This window comes from Dufourea novaeangliae, unplaced genomic scaffold (genome assembly GCF_001272555.1).
Source record: "Dufourea novaeangliae isolate 0120121106 unplaced genomic scaffold, ASM127255v1 scaffold228, whole genome shotgun sequence".
In the NCBI taxonomy this organism is placed as follows: Eukaryota; Metazoa; Arthropoda; class Insecta; order Hymenoptera; family Halictidae; genus Dufourea; species Dufourea novaeangliae.
Window position 1 is genome coordinate 2,572,414 of NW_015374150.1, and position 19,542 is coordinate 2,591,955.

Consider the following 19,542-nt stretch of genomic DNA (forward strand, 5'->3'; position numbering starts at 1 on the left):
AACAGACGCGCTAGCCCAGTCATATTGAATTGCCCCCGTACCTAACAGATTTTCAAAGTCGATTTTCTTGAAAACTAAGCTTTAAATGAACAGATTTGATTATTTTTTCATAAGAAATGTCCTTTTTTAAATAAAACGAACGTAACATACCCTGGCTCTGTGGTCCAGATATACAAATACTAATACCATAATCGTATTATAACACTACAATCATTCGATATAGCAATATCATCGCATAAATAGGTATAACACGGTTTATCGAGTTCGAGCATCGAACGATTCCGTCGAAACGCGCGTGCACACCGTTCGATTTTTCATGTCGAGTGGCCCCGTTCAGGTCACGATTCTCGCGAGACACCGTGTGCATCGACGAATTCAAATTCGCCCCGTCTGTATGCAGTCTGCGTTCGCGACTGACGCGCATGAACGTAACTACCGCGACTGTATATATCGACGTTGCCTCCACGGGAACCGAACAAAAACGTAAAACGCACCTGTAACCCGGCGAAACGTTTTTTTATCTTTTTGTTCGTTCGCGTAGATTAGAAGAACATTATCGAGGATTTCGAATTTGATTTGTGCCTGACACGTTTTATCTCCAGCAGGCCTGTTTCCTCCCAGATAGCACGCGACGTCTAATGACACCTTGAAAACGACTTAAGGGCGTCTTAGACCCTAAAATAGTCATAAAATAGACGTATTCGAGACGTCATGTGCTATCTAGACTGAATCAGCCGCGTATTTCTCGCTTTTCTCATCGTCTCTGTCCCTGATATATTAAATGTTTTCTTTTATCTCTGTTATATTTATATTTTGTCTCTTGCACCTCTACCGCCAGTATTTTTCGTTTTCCACGTGTATCTCGCCTTGTTTCTGGTCTCGTTAGCAGCGACCACCCCGCTGACAACTCCCTACGTGCCCGGTAATGAATTTGGGTCCACCGTTGATACGGAATCCAACGCGAAAAATCCCTTCTCCTGGATCGTCCTCCGTCGTCTGTGGATTTTTAGGTGATTAACATTCGACACGAAACACGGTTGGTGGTCAAGTATACTAAAATATAAATGTTAAATCGACTGTTAATTTGGCATATATTTTAGTAATTCCTGAATGGAACGAGACACCCTTGCCCTATGTCACTTTTCTCCCTAACGAAAGCCGAGTTTACACGTAAGTGCTTTCAGGATCTTTCTTCGGTGACCTTGGCGAGTGTGTAAATAGAAGAAACAGATGAAACCGCCGTGTTCTCATCTTGAGAACGTGAAAAGAAAAAGGCTTCCGCGCGGCTGACATAATGGGTTGAGTCACCGATTAAGATTAATTAACCGTCAGCATCGTCGTTGATTCGCTCGTATCTCCCTCGTAACGCCACGTTTCATTTTGTGAATTTAAGCGAACCGAATTAGGCACACTCGACAGTCGACGCAGGTGATTACCGAGGATCTTGTTACCGATCTCGTTACCCGCGAGAAAAGTACGAGACCGAACGTCGAGGATCGTAATAGGCTTTAAAGAAGACGACTCTGTGTCCTCAATTATGGAGATCGTGACTGTACTCGAGAATACGGAAGAAAAGAGACCGTTTCTGACTGATGAGTACTGTTTACATTCGTAAGCCAACGTAGCCAGGAGAACTGTATTCAAATTTTATTCAACAATGATTGATTCCGAAAGCAATCTTTCGAACGTAGGTATTGTCACAAACCCAGTTCCTGAACAGATTTGTATATAGATACCATATAATAAATCTATTATAATGAAAGGTTTCTTTTTCAAAAAAAAGTACTAGATAATTATTAACGATTGCCGAAATTGACACGTAACATTCGATAGCTCAGAGTGAGATACAGATATATGATCGAGGACATAGATAGATCTAAATGATCAGAAATTGCTCCTTCTGCACTTCTTACTTAAAACGTTAGATCGATAGATTTATTCGAGTAACAACAATCCTTCTGGTTTTGGTTAATTTTTTTGCTAACACGTTAAGTGATCAGAAACTGGGTCCGCAATGGTAAGTACTCTGAAACCTTGGCGATTCTTCGGTGTCTCTGAAAGAAACAGAAAATACTTTGAAGGAGCCTTTGTGAACATTTTTGTCCCCTGCAGTGCCACCGATTCTTTAAGTGTGTTTACAGTAGCTGCGGCAAAAAGAAGGGAAAGTCAGCGAGATTTCGGGAAGAAATTGCTTCGAGGGACTCGCCAAAGCTGTGCACGGTTAAGGAAAGGGTAGATCTGGTAACCCGACGAAAAGTTTGCTAAGAGGCTAACGCGAACCATGGATCCCTAAATATCGATGCGATCGAATTTCCCCCAGGCCTGAGTAGTGGCGACAGCTAAACCAGTTCACCGATCGAATGTTCCCATCACTGGATGCGAACGAACTTCGTAAACAGCACTTACACTAATGGGGATCAGTAACCAACGAGAGATAAAATATCGCCTCGCCCCACGTGATTTTCCTCCGGCCATCAAACTATTACCGGACATTTTCGAAATTTCCCACCGTAACTCGAACCGGCACACTGTTCTAACCCTATTATCGCTCGGTTCTGCTCGATAATGAATAGCTGATCGACACTAGTGGACGAAGAGTTCGCGATCGAATACATTGAAAGAAAATGGAGCGAAGATTACTCGAATAACAATCCTAATGTAATAATCAAATTTCTTTGGATCCCCTCGCGCACACGCATTGTTGGAAATATGAGGCGTAAATTAGCAACAAAACACGTCTAAAAATTCTCAGACGGAGACCATAATCATACCATTTACTAGATTATTACTGGGAAATATAAAAGAGAAAGTTGTGCAGCCTCCCTCGCTCGGGTGGGTTTAGTAAAAAGCTCCAAATGTCAAGACGAAGACCAAGATCTAAACTTACTTTGGCAATACTCGTTATGCAATGCACAGCGAAAAGACTTAATGGATAAATTATAGGTATAAAACTACAATTACCTCAAAAAATTGAAAATCTAATTGCTGGATCACTACTCAAGCTTGTGCTTATATATTCAACTACTGGAAACAATGTCAGAAATCTGTATAAGGTGATACTTTCATGTAACCTGTATAATGTATAATAAATGTAAAGCAGAAACCAGCTTCATTACAAGCTTGAAATGCTATAAGTAAATAAAAAAAGAAGAGAAAGAAAAGGGGAACCGAACGGAGATGAAACAACTCGGACGAAAATCACTCACGGAGAAACGAAGTAAAATTATTTATCTGGCCGTGGTTGGATAGCGGACGTTGATAAATAGGCCCCACCCCGCGTGGAAAATGCTCGCAGGGAGACGTGGAGGGGTGGACGAGAAAGGACGATTAAGCAAGATCCGCGAGACGGGCCGGTGAAAAAAAATTGTCGCTCTCAACAACGTCGAGGAGAAAGATAGAAGGTTCTCCACACGGGGAATATCTCTCTCCGTTCTTGCTCGTTTTGTCCAGGCTGGGAAAGGGGTGAGGCGAAGGGGGGAAATGAAACTACTTAATCCATCGTCGCCCCGTGTCTCTCAAAATATACGCTCCTCTTGCATTCTTGTTTGGGAATGAAAGGGCTTAATTCATAGCGTATCTCTGTGTGCAGACTTTTTCCAACAAAACTATAGGATACATAATTCCTTAGTCGATGACTGAATGCATCAAGCATTTATATATCTAAAAACATTTAATTAGTTTTCACGAAATTTTTTGTCTTGTCTTACCGATCCAAGATACCCTGGCCGAAATATTGGCAGAACACAGGCCGAAATTCGTGACCTACAGAAAATATAATGATACTGATGATTAACTATTCATCGTTTTGCCACCTATTTGCTAATATAAAATATGTATATATATATCACCTTTTAATGCGACGTTAACCGTTATGCTCTCAGGGCCACAGACCACCCACGAAACGACGATGGTAAAAATGAATTCGAGGAAAAACAATATCGGCAAACTAGAAGAGATCTCGAAGCAGAGAAATGATCCTCGAGCTTGTCGAGAGCTGATCGCGGGAAAACATCGGCGGAAGTGGCATCAACAGGTTCTTGAGAAAGTTTCCAGTAGCACGAAGCAATTGTGGTCAGCCAGGGTTTCTCTCGCGAATACGTTTCGCAGATCTCGCCCGAAGCAGGTGTTCCGGCACAGACGAATAGACGTAACATGCAATGTAATTGTCTGTCACATGCTACACGATTAAATTATGTATTTACCTTCAGTTTGATTTCTGCTAACAAACGAAAGGACCAGGTGATACGTATTCATAAAAATAGCAACAATCCAATTATCGTGTCGGAAACACTGGCCTCTATTTTTCGTTTCCCCGTTATCTGTTCGATCTTCGTCGATGCCGCTCCAATGGAGAATTAAAATTTCACCGACTGCCAAGATAGGTAATTCCCAAGTCGTTTTAACGACATCGTTAATCCCGGCCGTGAAAGCGCAAAAGGAAATCCAGTGGCGAACGTGAATCTCCGACCGAGATGTAATCGCAATAAACCACTCTCTGTTCGAGGTTGAAGGCATTAAACGGTGAACGGTGTCCGTTGGGCATAAATGCTCGCATTTCTTTCCTTTTGTATTTCGTTGTCGAATAATGCCTGAAAAATTATTATTCCCGAAAAGATTTCGCATCTTTCCGATAGAGTTTGCTTCCATCTGAAAACAAAACACAGAATTAAAGAGAAACGCAAATTTAAACGACTCCATTTTCCGGTGTGCAATTAAAAGACAACTTTATCCGAAGACAGTTTCCCCGATTCAAAGGACCACCGCCACCGTCCGTTGAGGAAATTCAAATTTAATAAATCCTGTAATATGAAAAGCCAGGGAAGATTAAAATCGCCGGACGGGAGAAGAATATTTCACTTCCGACTGATGAAATTATTTTAATGCGCGGTCTTGAATCCGATGCGACTCTCGGTGGGAGATCTTGAAGCCACGAGTCCACCGTTGAACGCCGTGAAATCGTAATAAACAGGCTGCCTTTCGGGCGAAATTAAAACCGAGCGGCACTCGTAAAGCATCCTCTTTCATAAACGCGTGTTCTTCCTTCTCCTAGACGAGCCTATTCTTTTTTTTAACGCGCTTTTTAGTTGTTATTTTTTGAAGATTCTTCTGCAATAATTTATACAGGCAACTTTAAGAAATTCATAACAATTTGACTTCACTCGATGAGAATTTACCTAAATTTGTGTTTAAAAGTGCACCAAGCTTAAACATTTCATCTGTCCCTCCTTCGCAGCGATTTTTGACCCTCTTTACAAACTTCGAGGACTCAAAGAACGGACGTTTTAACGTCCAATTTCACATAATTGTTAAAGCCAACTAGCGATGGTTGAAAAAATCGTAACCAATTAAAACATTTTATGCATCGCGTGCATCAATAAGCTTCGTACGAACGATACCGTGCTACTATTACGAAATTAACGTTAATTAGAGCAGCCACAATAAAACGTTCGGGGACCATTCATCATTTCGCCTTGTCGTTTCGGAACATTTATCGGTACCGTACTTGCGCTCGTTCTCCATCTATCAGATACCCCCAGGTATCGTCGCATCTATCTTAATAACTTCATTTCGCGTGTATAAATGACGAATGGACTCCCTGGTGTTTCGTGGCTCGGAAATTTTTCAAACGACTATGAAAATAAGGCGGAAAAGTGTATAGTACTACAGTAAACGCTCGATAATTGATCTTCTCGGTGGTGTAGAAGGCTAAATTTCCACGCATTAAGCTTCTGTACCAAGCAGACTTGTACGGTCAAAGAAAAACTCTATTTATTACAGATCAATTTCATTCACCGCTAGAGTTCCTTTCACTTCCGTTCTCCACATGGACCGGAGGGAACTTGCCGTAAAAGAAGTTTAACGATAACGGTTCCCTTTTCAATGTGCTCTCACGACCATTATATCGAACCCACCCCGTCCATAACGTTCGCGAATACACCCCATTGCGGCGCGATAATCCTCGCTAGGCTGGAAGCGGAAAGCTGCCGCCGCTTGGCCCGCGAGATGCATTCAACGGGAGCGTTCTCACATGCAAAGTTTCATGGATATGCAAATACACACGTAGATACGCCGAGGCGTACTTACAATATTCCCGTGGATATTTAAGCCTTGCGAAGAATAAGGAAACGTTATTGTCACGTAAATTCCTCGTGGTTTCGCCGACAACCGTTCCGTTCACCACAGTGTATATACAGAGTGTCCCAAAATAGTTTAGGAAATCTACGCGCTGCGATTGGTAGCCAACGCTACCGCGGGAACTCGCGTTCTGATTGGTCAGGGTTTTCCGTTAATATCTCGTTAACAAAGCCTCGGATAACATTTTTTCCAAGGGAAACGTTGTTTCAAATCATCCCAGGAAACCCCCATTTCCGGAAATCGAAGCTATTTTGCGACACTCTGTACATATAGGTTATATTTGCCCTGGAATCACAGCAAGGGATTGGTCCCGTTTTGTCTATCGGATACTCGGGGAGCTCTACCTGTCAGCTATAATCCCACCGCCCCCCTGTCGGAGGATTCCTCCGCGATTGCGGATCGCAATTGCACCTATGCCGTACCCGGACCTCTGAGTCCCGCGAGGCCGAAATTACACGCGCGGTTCGAAGTTCTCCTGTCGTTGTCGAAGCTCGATAGAGCTTACGAGTGATGGCTGGCTCAGGATCGAAACGTATATACAACGTTCTCTCCACGCTCGGCTTTGCCTCGCCACGACACACAGGAGATTGGGAACTTTCCACGATAGGAGAGACACGAGTTACGAACATGCTCCAACGCGGTGTCCTCTTCGTTCTTTCGATATACTACTTCTCGGATCCCACCGTAAAAGCGAATCGGTGAAATTGCTGCCTGCGAAAAGGTTTCATTTATTTCGAGTCATCCGTCACACACGAATCCAAGTGGAATTCGATCGAAGTTCTTTCTCGATTATTTTCTTTTTTTTCTCATCGAATGGATGTACTATCACCGACGAGGTATAGTAATAGACTTGTCGCCAGTCACCTTACGGGACCTGGCGACCCACCTAATCTGTAGTACATAGTAATGGAGTGCTAGCGACCCAGAAAACTGGGCCGCAAAAATACATTGAATAACCGGTTTACTCCCACACCTCGTCGATGGTACTTTTAGAAAATTCTCCTGGTCTCTAATCCGACGTGTATCAAAAAAAAATCAAGAAAGACAAACACCTCGAAACAGTCATATCTTTTAGGCGTAAGCTCTATCTATTCCAGCTATGCTCGACACCACTGGCTCGTGCAATTTTCACCGAGCGGTTTAAGGGTCGGGGAATACACTACGTGGGCGCAACTACAATCCGGAGTCGGTGAAGGAATCCCGTGAAGGAATTAAAGCTGACGGCTGTGGAAGCGCTCTCGAAATATCTACCTATACAAGGATCGCAGTGGCGTGTATACGGGGCTCGCAAATAACCGCACACGCGCAGCCCGGTTGCATAATCTGCATGAAATTACGGAATCACGTGTAATTAGGGCGTTAGCATTAAGACCGTGGCGCGCTCGTGGCCTGGAAGGGCTATGAGGAGTCGATGGCAAAGGTCCTGCTCTTCTTGGTATTCCTTGGCGGTGTCGACGATTACGAAAGGTTTCTCGTAACGCTGAAGAGATAGAAAGATAATAAAATATTATTTGAGATGCATGCGTTAAAAATAGGGGGTGAGAAAATGGTTTGATAACACTATTCGAAGCGGGTTCGAAAAGCGGATCGTGAACAAACTCGAAGTTAGACGGACCGGACAATATCAGAGAACGGGAATTTAATAAAGCCGAACCTCCGGACGTTGCGTAGGACGTGGCTGAAAGAAATGAACGTAGAGCGTGTCCAGCATGCATAGAAGCCCTTCTTCTCTCTCTCTCTCTCTCTCTCTCTCTCTCTATCTCTCTCCTTCGCTTCGGTTCTTCGGTTTCTCCTCGTTTTTTTCTCACCCTGGCAACCAGTTCACTAACCGACACTTGTCTCTTTCTCTCTCTCCCCTATTTCCTAGGAATGATCTCTTTCCTGCTCCGGGGATACTTCTTCTCCTGCAGCTTTACTGGACATGGCTGAAAAATGATAAAGATTGTACCCAGCTGGCTTAAATTTCCATTTTATACGGAAAAGCTTGAATCTTGATGATCTCAGGGAAGGAAGTTCCAGAGTTTATGAATCCCGTACAAGTATATAGACTGATGTTTGAATTTCAATTCGGATAAATATTCTGTAGAGAGGAACGCTAGTTCCGTAGATCCGAGAGCGGAACAAACAAAAGAGAGGTTCTGTGTGTTTCCGCCTGGTATGGGAATAACAGGCTCATCTGCAAATAAGTACCGATGTTCGTGTCAACTTCGATCCATCCGGTCATCTGCAAAAGGATTCGAAGCGTCGATGGGTACAGGTATATTTTGTACGAAATTTATTACTAAAAAATACATTTCCATTCTATTTACACGACAAGGTATTGTACATTCGTATAAGATCCAACGTCTTGAATGTTATTACATATAAATATTATATACCGAACTTAATAAATATATTTACGTCGGTAAATATTGCATTTTCATTTGACCAACAAATAGAAGTGAAACTGTAATCGAGAAAGATCGTTTGCTTTTTCGTAATACGTCATAAAAATTCGTTGGTAAATTTTACTGTAAATTACAATATAGTAATGAAATCCTGTTACTTAGTCATTAATACCCGGCAATTATATTTGAAAAAAAAAAGTTGACGTTTTATTTACACATTTCAAATCAAATTAAATATCACATACACATATATCTAGGTTGAGTATTAACAAACCGTTATCTGCTTTGCATTTTTAGACACCATTTTGTTTGCTTCAACTTTCAATAATCTTTGCCTTCTTAATGAAACTGTACCACTAAAGATCCTTGTACAAAATCTTTCCACGTCTAGAACATTCTTTCTAAAGGTATTTTTGATTATAATTCACAAAAACATATAATCTTTTTGTTCAGTATTGCATTATCACAGAAGATGTACTGTACATACATTATATCGTACATGTAGGTGTGCGATGCATCCGACGTCTACGAGAAACGTAGTTTACATACATGTCCACAAGTGGTAGAATTGGTCGTCATTACTTTTTCTTTAAGCTACGGTAACTTGTTTTAAACAACAGGAAAAATAATTTTGTATTCGTTGACTAGGCGTTAATCATTATTTATCAGTGTTCTTTGTCAACGCTACGATCCTCATTTTCGAGTAAGAAATAAGGTAATTTGTGAAACTTGGTTAATTTCATATTAAAAATTCTAATGTTCGGTTAATGTAAAAATATCAGATTAAGCTTCGTTAACTTGTCGTAAAACAACACGTATAATACAAAATCAACCAAGTTCATTTCCTTATTGTTCATCGATTTTGTAGTGTTGCATTGTTAGAAAGAAATAACGCTAAATGTTATAAAAAGTATTCAAAGTAATTATATACATACATAAATATAGATCAATACTTTAACACACTATTTTTCAGTCTGCAAAACTGAAATAAAATTTCTGAATAGACCAATGTTTCAAAATGTATTGTCAAATATAGTTACATACATCTGTGTAGTTCAATCATGATCCTCGCATGTACAAATTCGTGCTGCTACCTCCATACATTCCGATGGACACTTTTCCGTCACACTTATATCATAAATTTTCGTTTTCGCTGGTGGCCGCTCATATTTGCATATTACGGCATACATATCACCACCCAGACGAAGCGCGAGCCACCGATTTTTTACAACTGCCAATTTTAAACATTCGCAAGTCAACTTTGCATAAAGATTAGTATGAAGAGTTCTGCCCATTCCCTCGAGCACAATAAGATCAACGTTATGTTTTACCATCGCGAGACACAAGTCGAGATTCAGGCGGCTATTAAATATTAAACAATTTAAATTCATTAATACCGTTAATCTGTAAAAAGTATTATTACTTTCTAATACTCACCTCAAATCAAGACAAGGACCTGCTTGAGCTGTTTCCATAGCGATCAGTCGATTTTCTTTCAGTGCGTGCTTAATAACTTTACATATTTTTGCTGCATCTCTTAACGTTACAACCAGTTCTGGATATGTTACATCGTTCAGAGCTGGCATAGAATTAGCGCACAATATAACCTGAAGCAATGAGAATTACATGTTCAATTTATTGTACAGTTAGTAATTTCACTTTAGTAATTATCAACTTTCACTGACCTTCGTTCCCCGCTGTAATAAATCACGCGTAAATGGCAAAATTCCCAACACTATATCAACTCCGCTATTGTCAACAAAAATAGCTGCACACTTATGGGGTGGTCCAGTTTCCAATCTTTCTATCCAATCATCTAAATCGTCCTGCAACCATGGTCTACCTGTGGTTTAAAAAAATGGATCACTAATCTTATTATAATTATCTATTTTACTAAGTCAACTGTTCGCACCTGGTATCTTTGCCTCAGCTTCAGCGAAACCAAAGTCCGATGTTTCCATCAAAGTAGCAACAGCCTGTGCACCCCAATCAAACATGTTACCGCTTAAAACACCTAATATTAAAGTTTCTATTTTTTCTGATCCCTTCAATTTATCCAAAACAGTTATTCGTTCTTTTAAGTGTTTTAACGCTTCTTCATTTTCCTTTTTCTTTTGCTGCATGTTAAAAAATGCTTATTAGGCTAGAATGGTAGTATTTACTAAACTCTTGTAGTATGTTTCAGCTTTTTAAATAACTTACGTGCAAATAGGGATCGGGGAAGTCGAATTCCTTCATACAGTGTTCAATAGTATCCAATAATACTCTTACAGTGAGGGTTCCATATGCACTATAATGTAAGAATAATTAATCTTACATTACAAAATTTTATGTCATAGTATATTATTAATGTTTCTAGCTTACAATGGTTGCAAATGTAGATAATGTAGTCTATTAACATATTTCTCTTTAAGTTTTGTTGCTCGATTTTTAGCAGTTGGACTATGAGGCTGACTATGGATAGCTCTTGCCACAAATTTATCCACTGATTCTTCAAAACACTGAAGCCAATAATCTCTGCAAAGTTTAAATTTTTGTCAAAATATATAATCCATTACTGACAGTAATCATAAAACACTATAATTTACCTAGCTTCTTTATCTTCTGCAAGATCTGTTGTGTCAGGATTGTAAGTTGCAGGATCCTTTAAAAATGGACAAAATGTAACAGCATTTTCTGCTTGATCTATTTCCAGCTGATCAACTTTAATTCCAAGATCAGTAGATATTGAATCCTTAAATCCTGAAGAACCTGCATAATTTTCTAACCAGCTATGCTCATCTGATTGCTCAGCACCATATAAAAATGCTCCAATTGCGCCAAGGTAGCCCTCATGACGTAAGAAAAGTGGCTTCACGTTACCCTATTGTTAAAGCAAAAACCACTAAATAACAGATCGTTTATTTAATATATTATTAAAAGAATAGAAATTTGATAACTCACATGTGACCAGTATTTGATAGAATATGAAATAGTATGCATTGATAAAGGATGATTACGAAGAAAATATCCTCCAAAATAAACATTTTTCATTTTATGCACAGTTGCATATAAACTAGCTATTTGTCCAATGTCATTACTTATTGTGAACAGAAGACTTCTTGCAAGGTCAGCTTCGGAAAATTTTGGCCGCCCTAAAGGAAAAACAAAATAAATAGTGAAGGCTTCATTAAACTTTTTTATCTAACTGCCTACGATTTTTTTTATAATTAAGTTTCTTACCGTTATTATTGTTGCAAGACATTGCTTTGCCAAAAGAAGATGCAATAAGCTCTCCAGGTAGTCCTTGAGAAGAATAATCACCTCCATAAATATCTTTCACTAACATATCAACGTTACGATGATCTCCTCGTTCTGCAAGTTGCAGCAATTCATCAAAGCCCTAGCAGGGTATTTTTAAAGTCACTTTTTAAATGTGTAAATTTGTCTCAGTGATATTATGCAAATGTAAAATTTAATATATTTTTTACATTAAAATAAAATAATTACTACTACATACATTTTACTCAAAGAGATTTATGTATATTAAGCTGCAGGTTGGTAATGTGACGTTTCTAATAAATACTTATGTGTGATCACAATGAGACATTAACAATTAATAAGTTTTTGAAATATTGAAGCATAGTCATACCTTTCTTTTTGTCAGCAAAGATCCTAGACCCCAAAAGGTTCCTCCTCCAGTAGCTGTGCCACCAACCCTCTCAAATACTTTATCGGATTCCACCTAAAAAATGTTACACAAACCTTTAAATTATGAGAAACAACTCTTTGTGTGAGTTTTTAATTGATACATTGTTACTTACTTTCATAATACTAACACCGCTACCAATATTCACTAACATATATGGAAATATATTAGGACCAGCCTTTTGAAATTTATATTCAGGATTTCCATGCCTCTCAAATTCGAATGCTTCACACGGTATGTTTTTAAGTAAAAAATTGCAACCTTTTATCAAACATGCTATTTCATCTTCCTTATCAACTCTAAAATAACAGGTTGATTCTTTTTATCTATGAATTATAAAGTGATACAGCCAATGTGTAATGAAGTCACATTATTCTGATACATTAGACCACTTACATCAAGCCTAATTTTTCTTGTAATAAAGCAGTATATTTGTATGCTCCTCCACCAGTGACTTTAATGCTTTTACCATGAAACCTTTCAACGTTTACTAAATTCTCTTTTACAAAATCTAAACAGTTTCCAATGTATTGTGTTTCAAACTTAACAAAATGTAGTCTACTTCCTTCATATACTTTATATGCTCGCTCTCCACTGTTTCCTAAACCTGCATCCTCATACAATGCTTTACGATAACTAACTGTTGAGTAATAAGCTATTTTTGTCAATGATAAGCCTGCAATTAAACAAAATAAAAAAAGCAATGATCTCAAAGAGAAAGCATAATGTGATGTACATCTAATTTTTAATAAGAACATGTAAACACTCCTATGAAGAAACCCAATATGATTTAATTGTGTGCATAGGTGTATACATTAGTGTAAGTATGCTCTGACGTTCAGTATGAAATGGAATACGTACCGATATCAATTGCGAATTTTTGAGCATTTTTCAAATTTGCAAACACCTCAACCGCAGCTGGCAATTTTATGGGATCTGCATGACCCTGTTCGTTGTCGATTTCTGCCGTTTCCATTTTACATCGATTCTTTTCTGACACTGTGTCGCTAATCGTGTTTGGTGCTCTTACGTCCTGGCTGGCGGTGTAAGAACTACATTACGATGAACAAAAGTTTTATCATTAATCAAACATTGTGCGACGATATCGCATCTGTACATCAAAAAAAAGTTTCTCCTCTCTTGGCGCACATGAACGTGTACATAAATTTAAACACTTGTTTGCCTGAAACTTACAGCGTTGTTGATTTAAAAATGGCTATTTAATGTCACAGACGGAGGCGCCATTTAATACATACGGCGGTAAAAATTTGAGCAATGAGACAAGCACGATTGAGAATGCTTAATCATGCTCAACAACAAAAAGATAGACGGCCTGATAATAGCCGCAACTTGATAACATTCATAAATTAAGATAACTACAATTTGCATATTACGATTTTGTTAAAAAATTTTCAGTCATATCGATATGTGATTATAAAATCATTTAACGCATAAGAACTACTCTGTGTTCCTTCGAAAAAATAAATAAGTAAACAAGTTGCAAAAATATATCATGTATCACTAATGTTACGTGAGATTTATTTATTTAAACACAATAAAATTACAAAAGTTTATCCTCTTATACGACAGTGACTTGTAGATATAAGAGTATAAAATTCCATGTATTGCATCAAATTATCATATATGTATTACAACAATTAAATCACAAGTATTCATACATCTTTATTAAAAGTCTTCTAGGCTATTTTAAATGAATTTGCATCATACTTACAATTAGAAGTACTACTTAAACTTTTTGTAGAACCACTAACAAGTAAATTGAAACTATGGATGTTTTTAAAGGATCATAACTTAATTTATAGTATATTTACAATTGAAACCTATAATATACACATTTTCAAAACTACATTCTACTTATACCTTTACTAACATATGTACAAAAAACCGTTGAATAAAAAATGAACTACTTAATTGTACCAAAAAGTACTTGTGAGTTCAATAAAAAATTTGTAACAAATATTGTTTTTCTAGTGAAAAAGAATGAAATTCATTTACACTCATTATTATACGGACTGTTTTAAGAAACAAGAGATAAAATCTATTTTTACACACAATGATAAAATACTCATGTGTATACATATGTTAAAATGCAAACAAGCCAATATACGTATGCTATTCCACCTACAATGTTTAGTATGTACTATGTATGTGATATTCGTATAAGTATCATATATTATTAGATTAAGTATTGTTCATGTGAACAATGTGACTTGACTTGGTAAAAATGTTCATACAAAAACTTTGTTTCATGTGTATAGTATATAATGGATAATTTGGAACACGATTTCTATTACAACCTTTTTCAACACAATTCAAAAAGTGACACGATACACATATTACTTTTTTAATAATTTCACATTACTCCATTTTTGGTACAACTTCCCTAATAGAGGCCCTGTACATTAAAAGTATAAACATTTAAAAACCTCCACTTAAGAGGACTTTGTATTTTTTTCTTTCATTGAGTGGGAAATGGGCTTAAATTTAGTATTTTGTAATAAATTGTATGAACCATATGTACAAAATTTATATGATATGAAAGGAATATAGAATGCTCTGAAAAATTGATGTGACCTGAAAAATAATAAATATGTAATAAAGATCGAATATGATAATACAGAAAATTTTAACTTTAATGCACATACCTTGCAGTGTCTAAAAATTTAGACGATTTTATTACTGTAAAATTGTCGCTTAATTGAGAATAATTTGGTTCTAAAGGTGTCTCAGTACCAATATCCAAATCTAATATGAAATGACACTTTTCTAAATTAAACTAAAATTATTGAAAACATAATTGTTAATAAAATTGAACATTCTAATGTTTTTCGAATGTGCTATATCGGAAAACTTACATAGCGTGATGGTTCTTCTCTGTTCATATCATTAAAATTAGGCTGAATTACGCTAGTCGCGTTTTCATGACCTAGAAAAGGTTGTGGTAATTGCCCTTTAAACTCTGATTTTAAGTACTGAAGTTTCCAACTGAAAATAATATTGTTGTTTGATAATTATGATGTACTTATGATCACCATCTCGATAGATACATTCGTCTTTTTGCTTACTTATTTGACGGGAAGAAAAAGCTACTAGGGAATCGATGCCATTCTTTGCCAATACAAAAGTTTATATTGATATCTTTAGGCATTTCTCCTTCTGATCCAAGTTTATTAGTTTCAATCATTATTCCCATTGGTGCATAGTAGCCTTTATATATTGCCAATGATCTTGATACTCCAAGAAAACCGCATATTAAAATAGTGAGAAGTGTAATATGAATAGTGTATTGTAAATAATGGTAAGAAATGTGCAAACGGTTGAACTTTCTTCTAATGAAAAAGTATAATTTTTGGACGACATCCACAGCTACTGCCCCAGCCAAACAGATCATTGGATACACAGGAAATAAAAATCGTTCCTCCTAAAAATAAAATTTAATTATACTGGAACATATATTATATTAACTTCTGTGTACAAACACATTAATTTATGTCACCTTATGAGGTTGGAAGAAAAAGACTAAAAGCCAGCAGTATAATGGTGCCAGAGAATACCAATATGATAAACATTGTCTGTCTCTTGGTCGTGCTGGTACAAACATCCACACTAAAAGCTACAAGACTCATTAAAATATTAATAAATACTGTGAATCATGAATGGTCATAAACTGTATAATTATTACCAATCCAAATGGAGCCCAAAGTGCACCAATGAAAATGAAATTAAAATTTAAAAATCCATTATAGATATAATAACTGAGTGGTTCTGTTCCATAAAGATTTGGCCCATGATTAGTAAAAACATTGTACATTACAATGTTTAATGGTGCTATTACCAATTTTCCATAATACATTGAATCAATCCAAACCATTGGTATCAGTATAACAGCAGCAGATATAATTACCCATTTCATAAATTTACTCCACTCTTGTTTCTGGATTAACATTTCCATTGCAATTGGAAATCTTTAAATAATAAAAGATAAGGGAAAATTTGTATAACTAGCCATGTTATATTGGGTACTTTAATACTATGTACACATAATAATACCCAAGTAATGCAGCAAATGGCCATCCTAATAAAGTAGATATAGCAGTGGCAAATATAGCTAGTTCATATTGACGACCATACCAAGCTGCTATAGCAACAGTGCTTAAATACCTATGTTAAAAATAAGGGAGATTAGTTATGAAGATTAGTTTTAATACTTTATGCTTGCTTTGTTAAACATTATTGCGTATATGTACATACATTGAAAAAGAAGATGGTAAGAATGCAGCACTAGCAATGTACATGCCAGAACTCACAATAAGAAACACTAATGTTAATCTTCCTATATGAATTCCGAATTCCCTGCACACATTTCTGAAACAATATTTATTTAGACAATGCTTCTGCAAATCTTTTTCATTAATGATACTATAAATAAAACCTACTTATAAAAATATACTTCAGATAGTGCACAACCCACAGATAAGAGACACCTTACAAAATAGAAGACTAGAGCAGGATTTGGTTCCAACAAATAATGATAAAGTTTTGCTGGTACCATATGAATCAACAAATATACATAAGATCTTAATGCATATTGCGGACTATATTCCCATGTCTGTTGACCAGTTCCATAAAGCAAATAGTGACTCTACAATAAAACAATCAAGCACATTGGATAAAATGAAGTACCATTTAAAATAAACAACACATTTATTAAAACAAAGTAATATGTTACAAGTGTATAAATTTGTACTTCTAATATGAAGGATATATTTGTTTTTAGCAATAGTCAATTGAATCATTAAAAATAAATTGGTAAAACTACTCCTTACTGGTTCCCAATAATTATATGCTTCATCGCAATCTGTTATATGACTCCATATAGCAGAGCAAAATCTAGCTGATAAAATCAGCTTGAATGCTGTATCTACCCCAGGATATATAAGACCAGCATCAGATGATTCTTCTGGTCTGAAACATATAGGTATCTTTCATTTTATTTTTTATTTATCTTTTATCACCTTCTCCCACATTTCACATTCAACTTTTCTGTGTAATACTAAGTACTTTGCATCAAAGTTTTCATAAATTAGTAGAATATATAAATGAAGCAAAACGTATCAATTACGCGATATTATTCTATAACGTTTTTAAAGGATCTGTAATACATAACTAAATACATATTATAACGTTAAATAAATAGAAATGGTTAACCGGCGTATATGCTTCAAGTTATTTGGCGCGATAGAAAAAAAAGAAAATAACTTATTCATTTTTTATCAATAAACAGCCCAAAATACTGTCTCTACTTTGAGAATCTTCTGCCATTAAGCTTTTTCAATTCTTTTTTTGAAACGAAAAGCTGACGTTGACGTTGGTTCGGCGCCATGGTCCTCTAACTGCTCTAACTTCTGACGTTTATTCCTGTGTGCTGCGGTGACTGCTACGTATAAACTTTTTTTCTTCTTATTGTAACAGTGACACCATCTACAATAAAACATTCAAGCTACTAACCAATTGCTTTCACATTTTTGTCGCTAGATGCCACGACCATGTCTTTCAAGCGCGAGTTTTTTTTCAAACAAAAAGGAATTATCTACTGAAATAAAAGTAAAATATGTACATACATATAGAAAACACTTTAAGGATGTTGAACTTAAAAGATCAAATTAGGATATCAACTAAAAGGGTCGAAATTAACATGAATATTAGAGCAATGCTGGTTTAATAGAATTGGAAGATGAGTACAATACAATGTAACTTAAAAATGATTTGTCTTTTTCAATACATACACCTTTGTTTTGGAAACATCCTTACCCACGCGATAGAGGCAGATGAACAAGGATTACAAGTGGAAATATTTATTATAAATCAAATCTTACATATTATTTAAATAACAGTACTCGCACCTGAGAGCTACAATACCTTAAAGTTTTCTCGTTTTATAAGAAAGGAATAGCTACTTTCGACGGTAAACGGGACACTAATCTTACCCTAATACTGTATCACATTATCTATCCCTTAAGTGTAAAATAGAGCATTGGTGGTTCACGTGATGTATATAGCTTCTTTGAAAACTAATCATTTTAAAAAAAATCGAACTTTCTAATTAAAAAAACGCAAGACCCTCCTATCACTACAGAAGAGGAGTAATACACTAATAAATATAATATTAAAAAGTTGACTAAAATAAATTAAAAATTGCACAGGACATTTTCCATTTGTGCAATATCGATGAATCTTCTTCCAGATGCTTAAAATTAAAATCAGAAAACAATTACAGAATACATATATCCTTGCACATTTTGCATGAACAAGTGCATCTTAATTAATTAAGAAATATGCGGTACATGTGCGGTGCATTTTTCTGTGTAAAACAATTTTAATTTTTGATTGCACGCAATATTCGCCAAAGGTATCTCACAGTGCCGGTTGATAAATTGTTTTTTTTTCAAACGTGTCTTTTCGTTCTACTTAAAAATGAGAAACGGAACCAACAGACAAAATGTCTATTATGAATCCGAGCAAAATAAAATTTTCAGTTCTAGGCCATCAAGCTCTCAGGCGCAGAATATGCATATCTATAAATGCATGTTTGAGGGTAATGAGAGCACACATGAACGTAAGATAAAAACATGTAACATGAAATGAAAAGGATGAAGAAGACGACGACCAAAGAGAAGAAATAACTGATGAACCCAAGACCTGATGGTCGAGTCACGTCTGTAACTCTCAAATGAAAAAGGGAATCCTGCTTCGCTTTCAGAATTGCACGAAATTTAAAACGAATGGTCGTTGCTACGACTATAAATGATAATTGTGCACAATAATATGTACAGTGATTCTTCCCTTGGGGATCACAAGTCACCACACTAGCAGCGATAAGAATCATTGCGGTATCATGTGCGCAAGTAGTGAGTCTTGAATCTTTTGAACTACATAGTCTTTTTCGAGTCCCTTCGACCCTTTCACTGTGGTTGATGATGATATTAAAAGTATTAACTCATCATGAACGAAGAATGATACAAAATTATTCTGTGTTGCTACTGGTGGTACCAATGATGAACACTATCATCAACCATACCACCTATCATTACGAAGAGGTTAATAATTAACCATTTTAATATTCCAGCTGCTATAATGACTCTTCCTCTATAAAAGAAAATGCAAAAGACGTAGAGAAAAGGGACATTATGAGGCGTTATCAAGCCCGTCTCGAAAAGATATAAAATGAAACAAAGATGTGTTAAGAATTAATTAAAAGATCTTAAACCTATACGAGGATTTGACTAATTCAAACGATCACCATTCCATTCC

General features: G+C 36.5%; 2 protein-coding genes across 2 annotated transcripts; both read right to left on the bottom strand.

Moving 5' to 3' along the window:
• Positions 1–9,577: 9,577 nt before the first annotated feature.
• Positions 9,578–13,371, bottom strand: LOC107191528 (pantothenate kinase 4). The gene is made up of 13 exons (XM_015580591.1): positions 13,072–13,371; positions 12,607–12,886; positions 12,326–12,509; positions 12,154–12,246; positions 11,745–11,904; positions 11,466–11,656; positions 11,111–11,385; positions 10,887–11,039; positions 10,725–10,812; positions 10,435–10,639; positions 10,208–10,365; positions 9,960–10,129; positions 9,578–9,884 (listed from the first exon to the last, which is right to left on the bottom strand). Exons 1-13 carry the CDS (start codon positions 13,184–13,186, stop codon positions 9,578–9,580), a joined length of 2,379 nt encoding a protein of 792 aa, XP_015436077.1. The 5' UTR covers positions 13,187–13,371.
• A 1,292-nt stretch (positions 13,372–14,663) lies between these two features.
• On the bottom strand, positions 14,664–17,635 carry LOC107191529 (alpha-1,2-mannosyltransferase ALG9). Its single transcript, XM_015580592.1, has 11 exons — positions 17,535–17,635; positions 17,058–17,196; positions 16,668–16,873; positions 16,483–16,596; positions 16,282–16,392; positions 15,914–16,196; positions 15,728–15,844; positions 15,297–15,652; positions 15,087–15,216; positions 14,877–15,007; positions 14,664–14,805 (listed from the first exon to the last, which is right to left on the bottom strand). The coding sequence occupies exons 1-11, from the start codon at positions 17,612–17,614 to the stop codon at positions 14,664–14,666; spliced, it is 1,809 nt and encodes a 602-aa protein (XP_015436078.1). The 5' UTR covers positions 17,615–17,635.
• Between the last annotated feature and the right edge of the window lie 1,907 nt (positions 17,636–19,542).

Excerpts from the sequence above, each read along its gene's own strand:
- LOC107191528 (XM_015580591.1), bottom strand. The coding sequence starts at position 13,186 with ATGGAAACGGCAGAAATCGACAACGAACAGGGTCATGCAGATCCCATA. Across the intron at positions 12,510-12,606 it reads CAAGAAAAATTAGGCTTGAT|AGTTGATAAGGAAGATGAAA; the intron begins GTAAGTGGTCTA and ends CTGTTATTTTAG. Across the intron at positions 10,813-10,886 it reads TATCTACATTTGCAACCATT|TGCATATGGAACCCTCACTG; the intron begins GTAAGCTAGAAA and ends CTTACATTATAG.
- LOC107191529 (XM_015580592.1), bottom strand. The coding sequence starts at position 17,614 with ATGGCGCCGAACCAACGTCAACGTCAGCTTTTCGTTTCAAAAAAAGAA. Across the intron at positions 16,874-17,057 it reads CATATAATTATTGGGAACCA|AGTCACTATTTGCTTTATGG; the intron begins GTAAGGAGTAGT and ends GTTTTATTGTAG. Across the intron at positions 15,653-15,727 it reads TTTTCTTCCAACCTCATAAG|GAGGAACGATTTTTATTTCC; the intron begins GTGACATAAATT and ends TTTTATTTTTAG.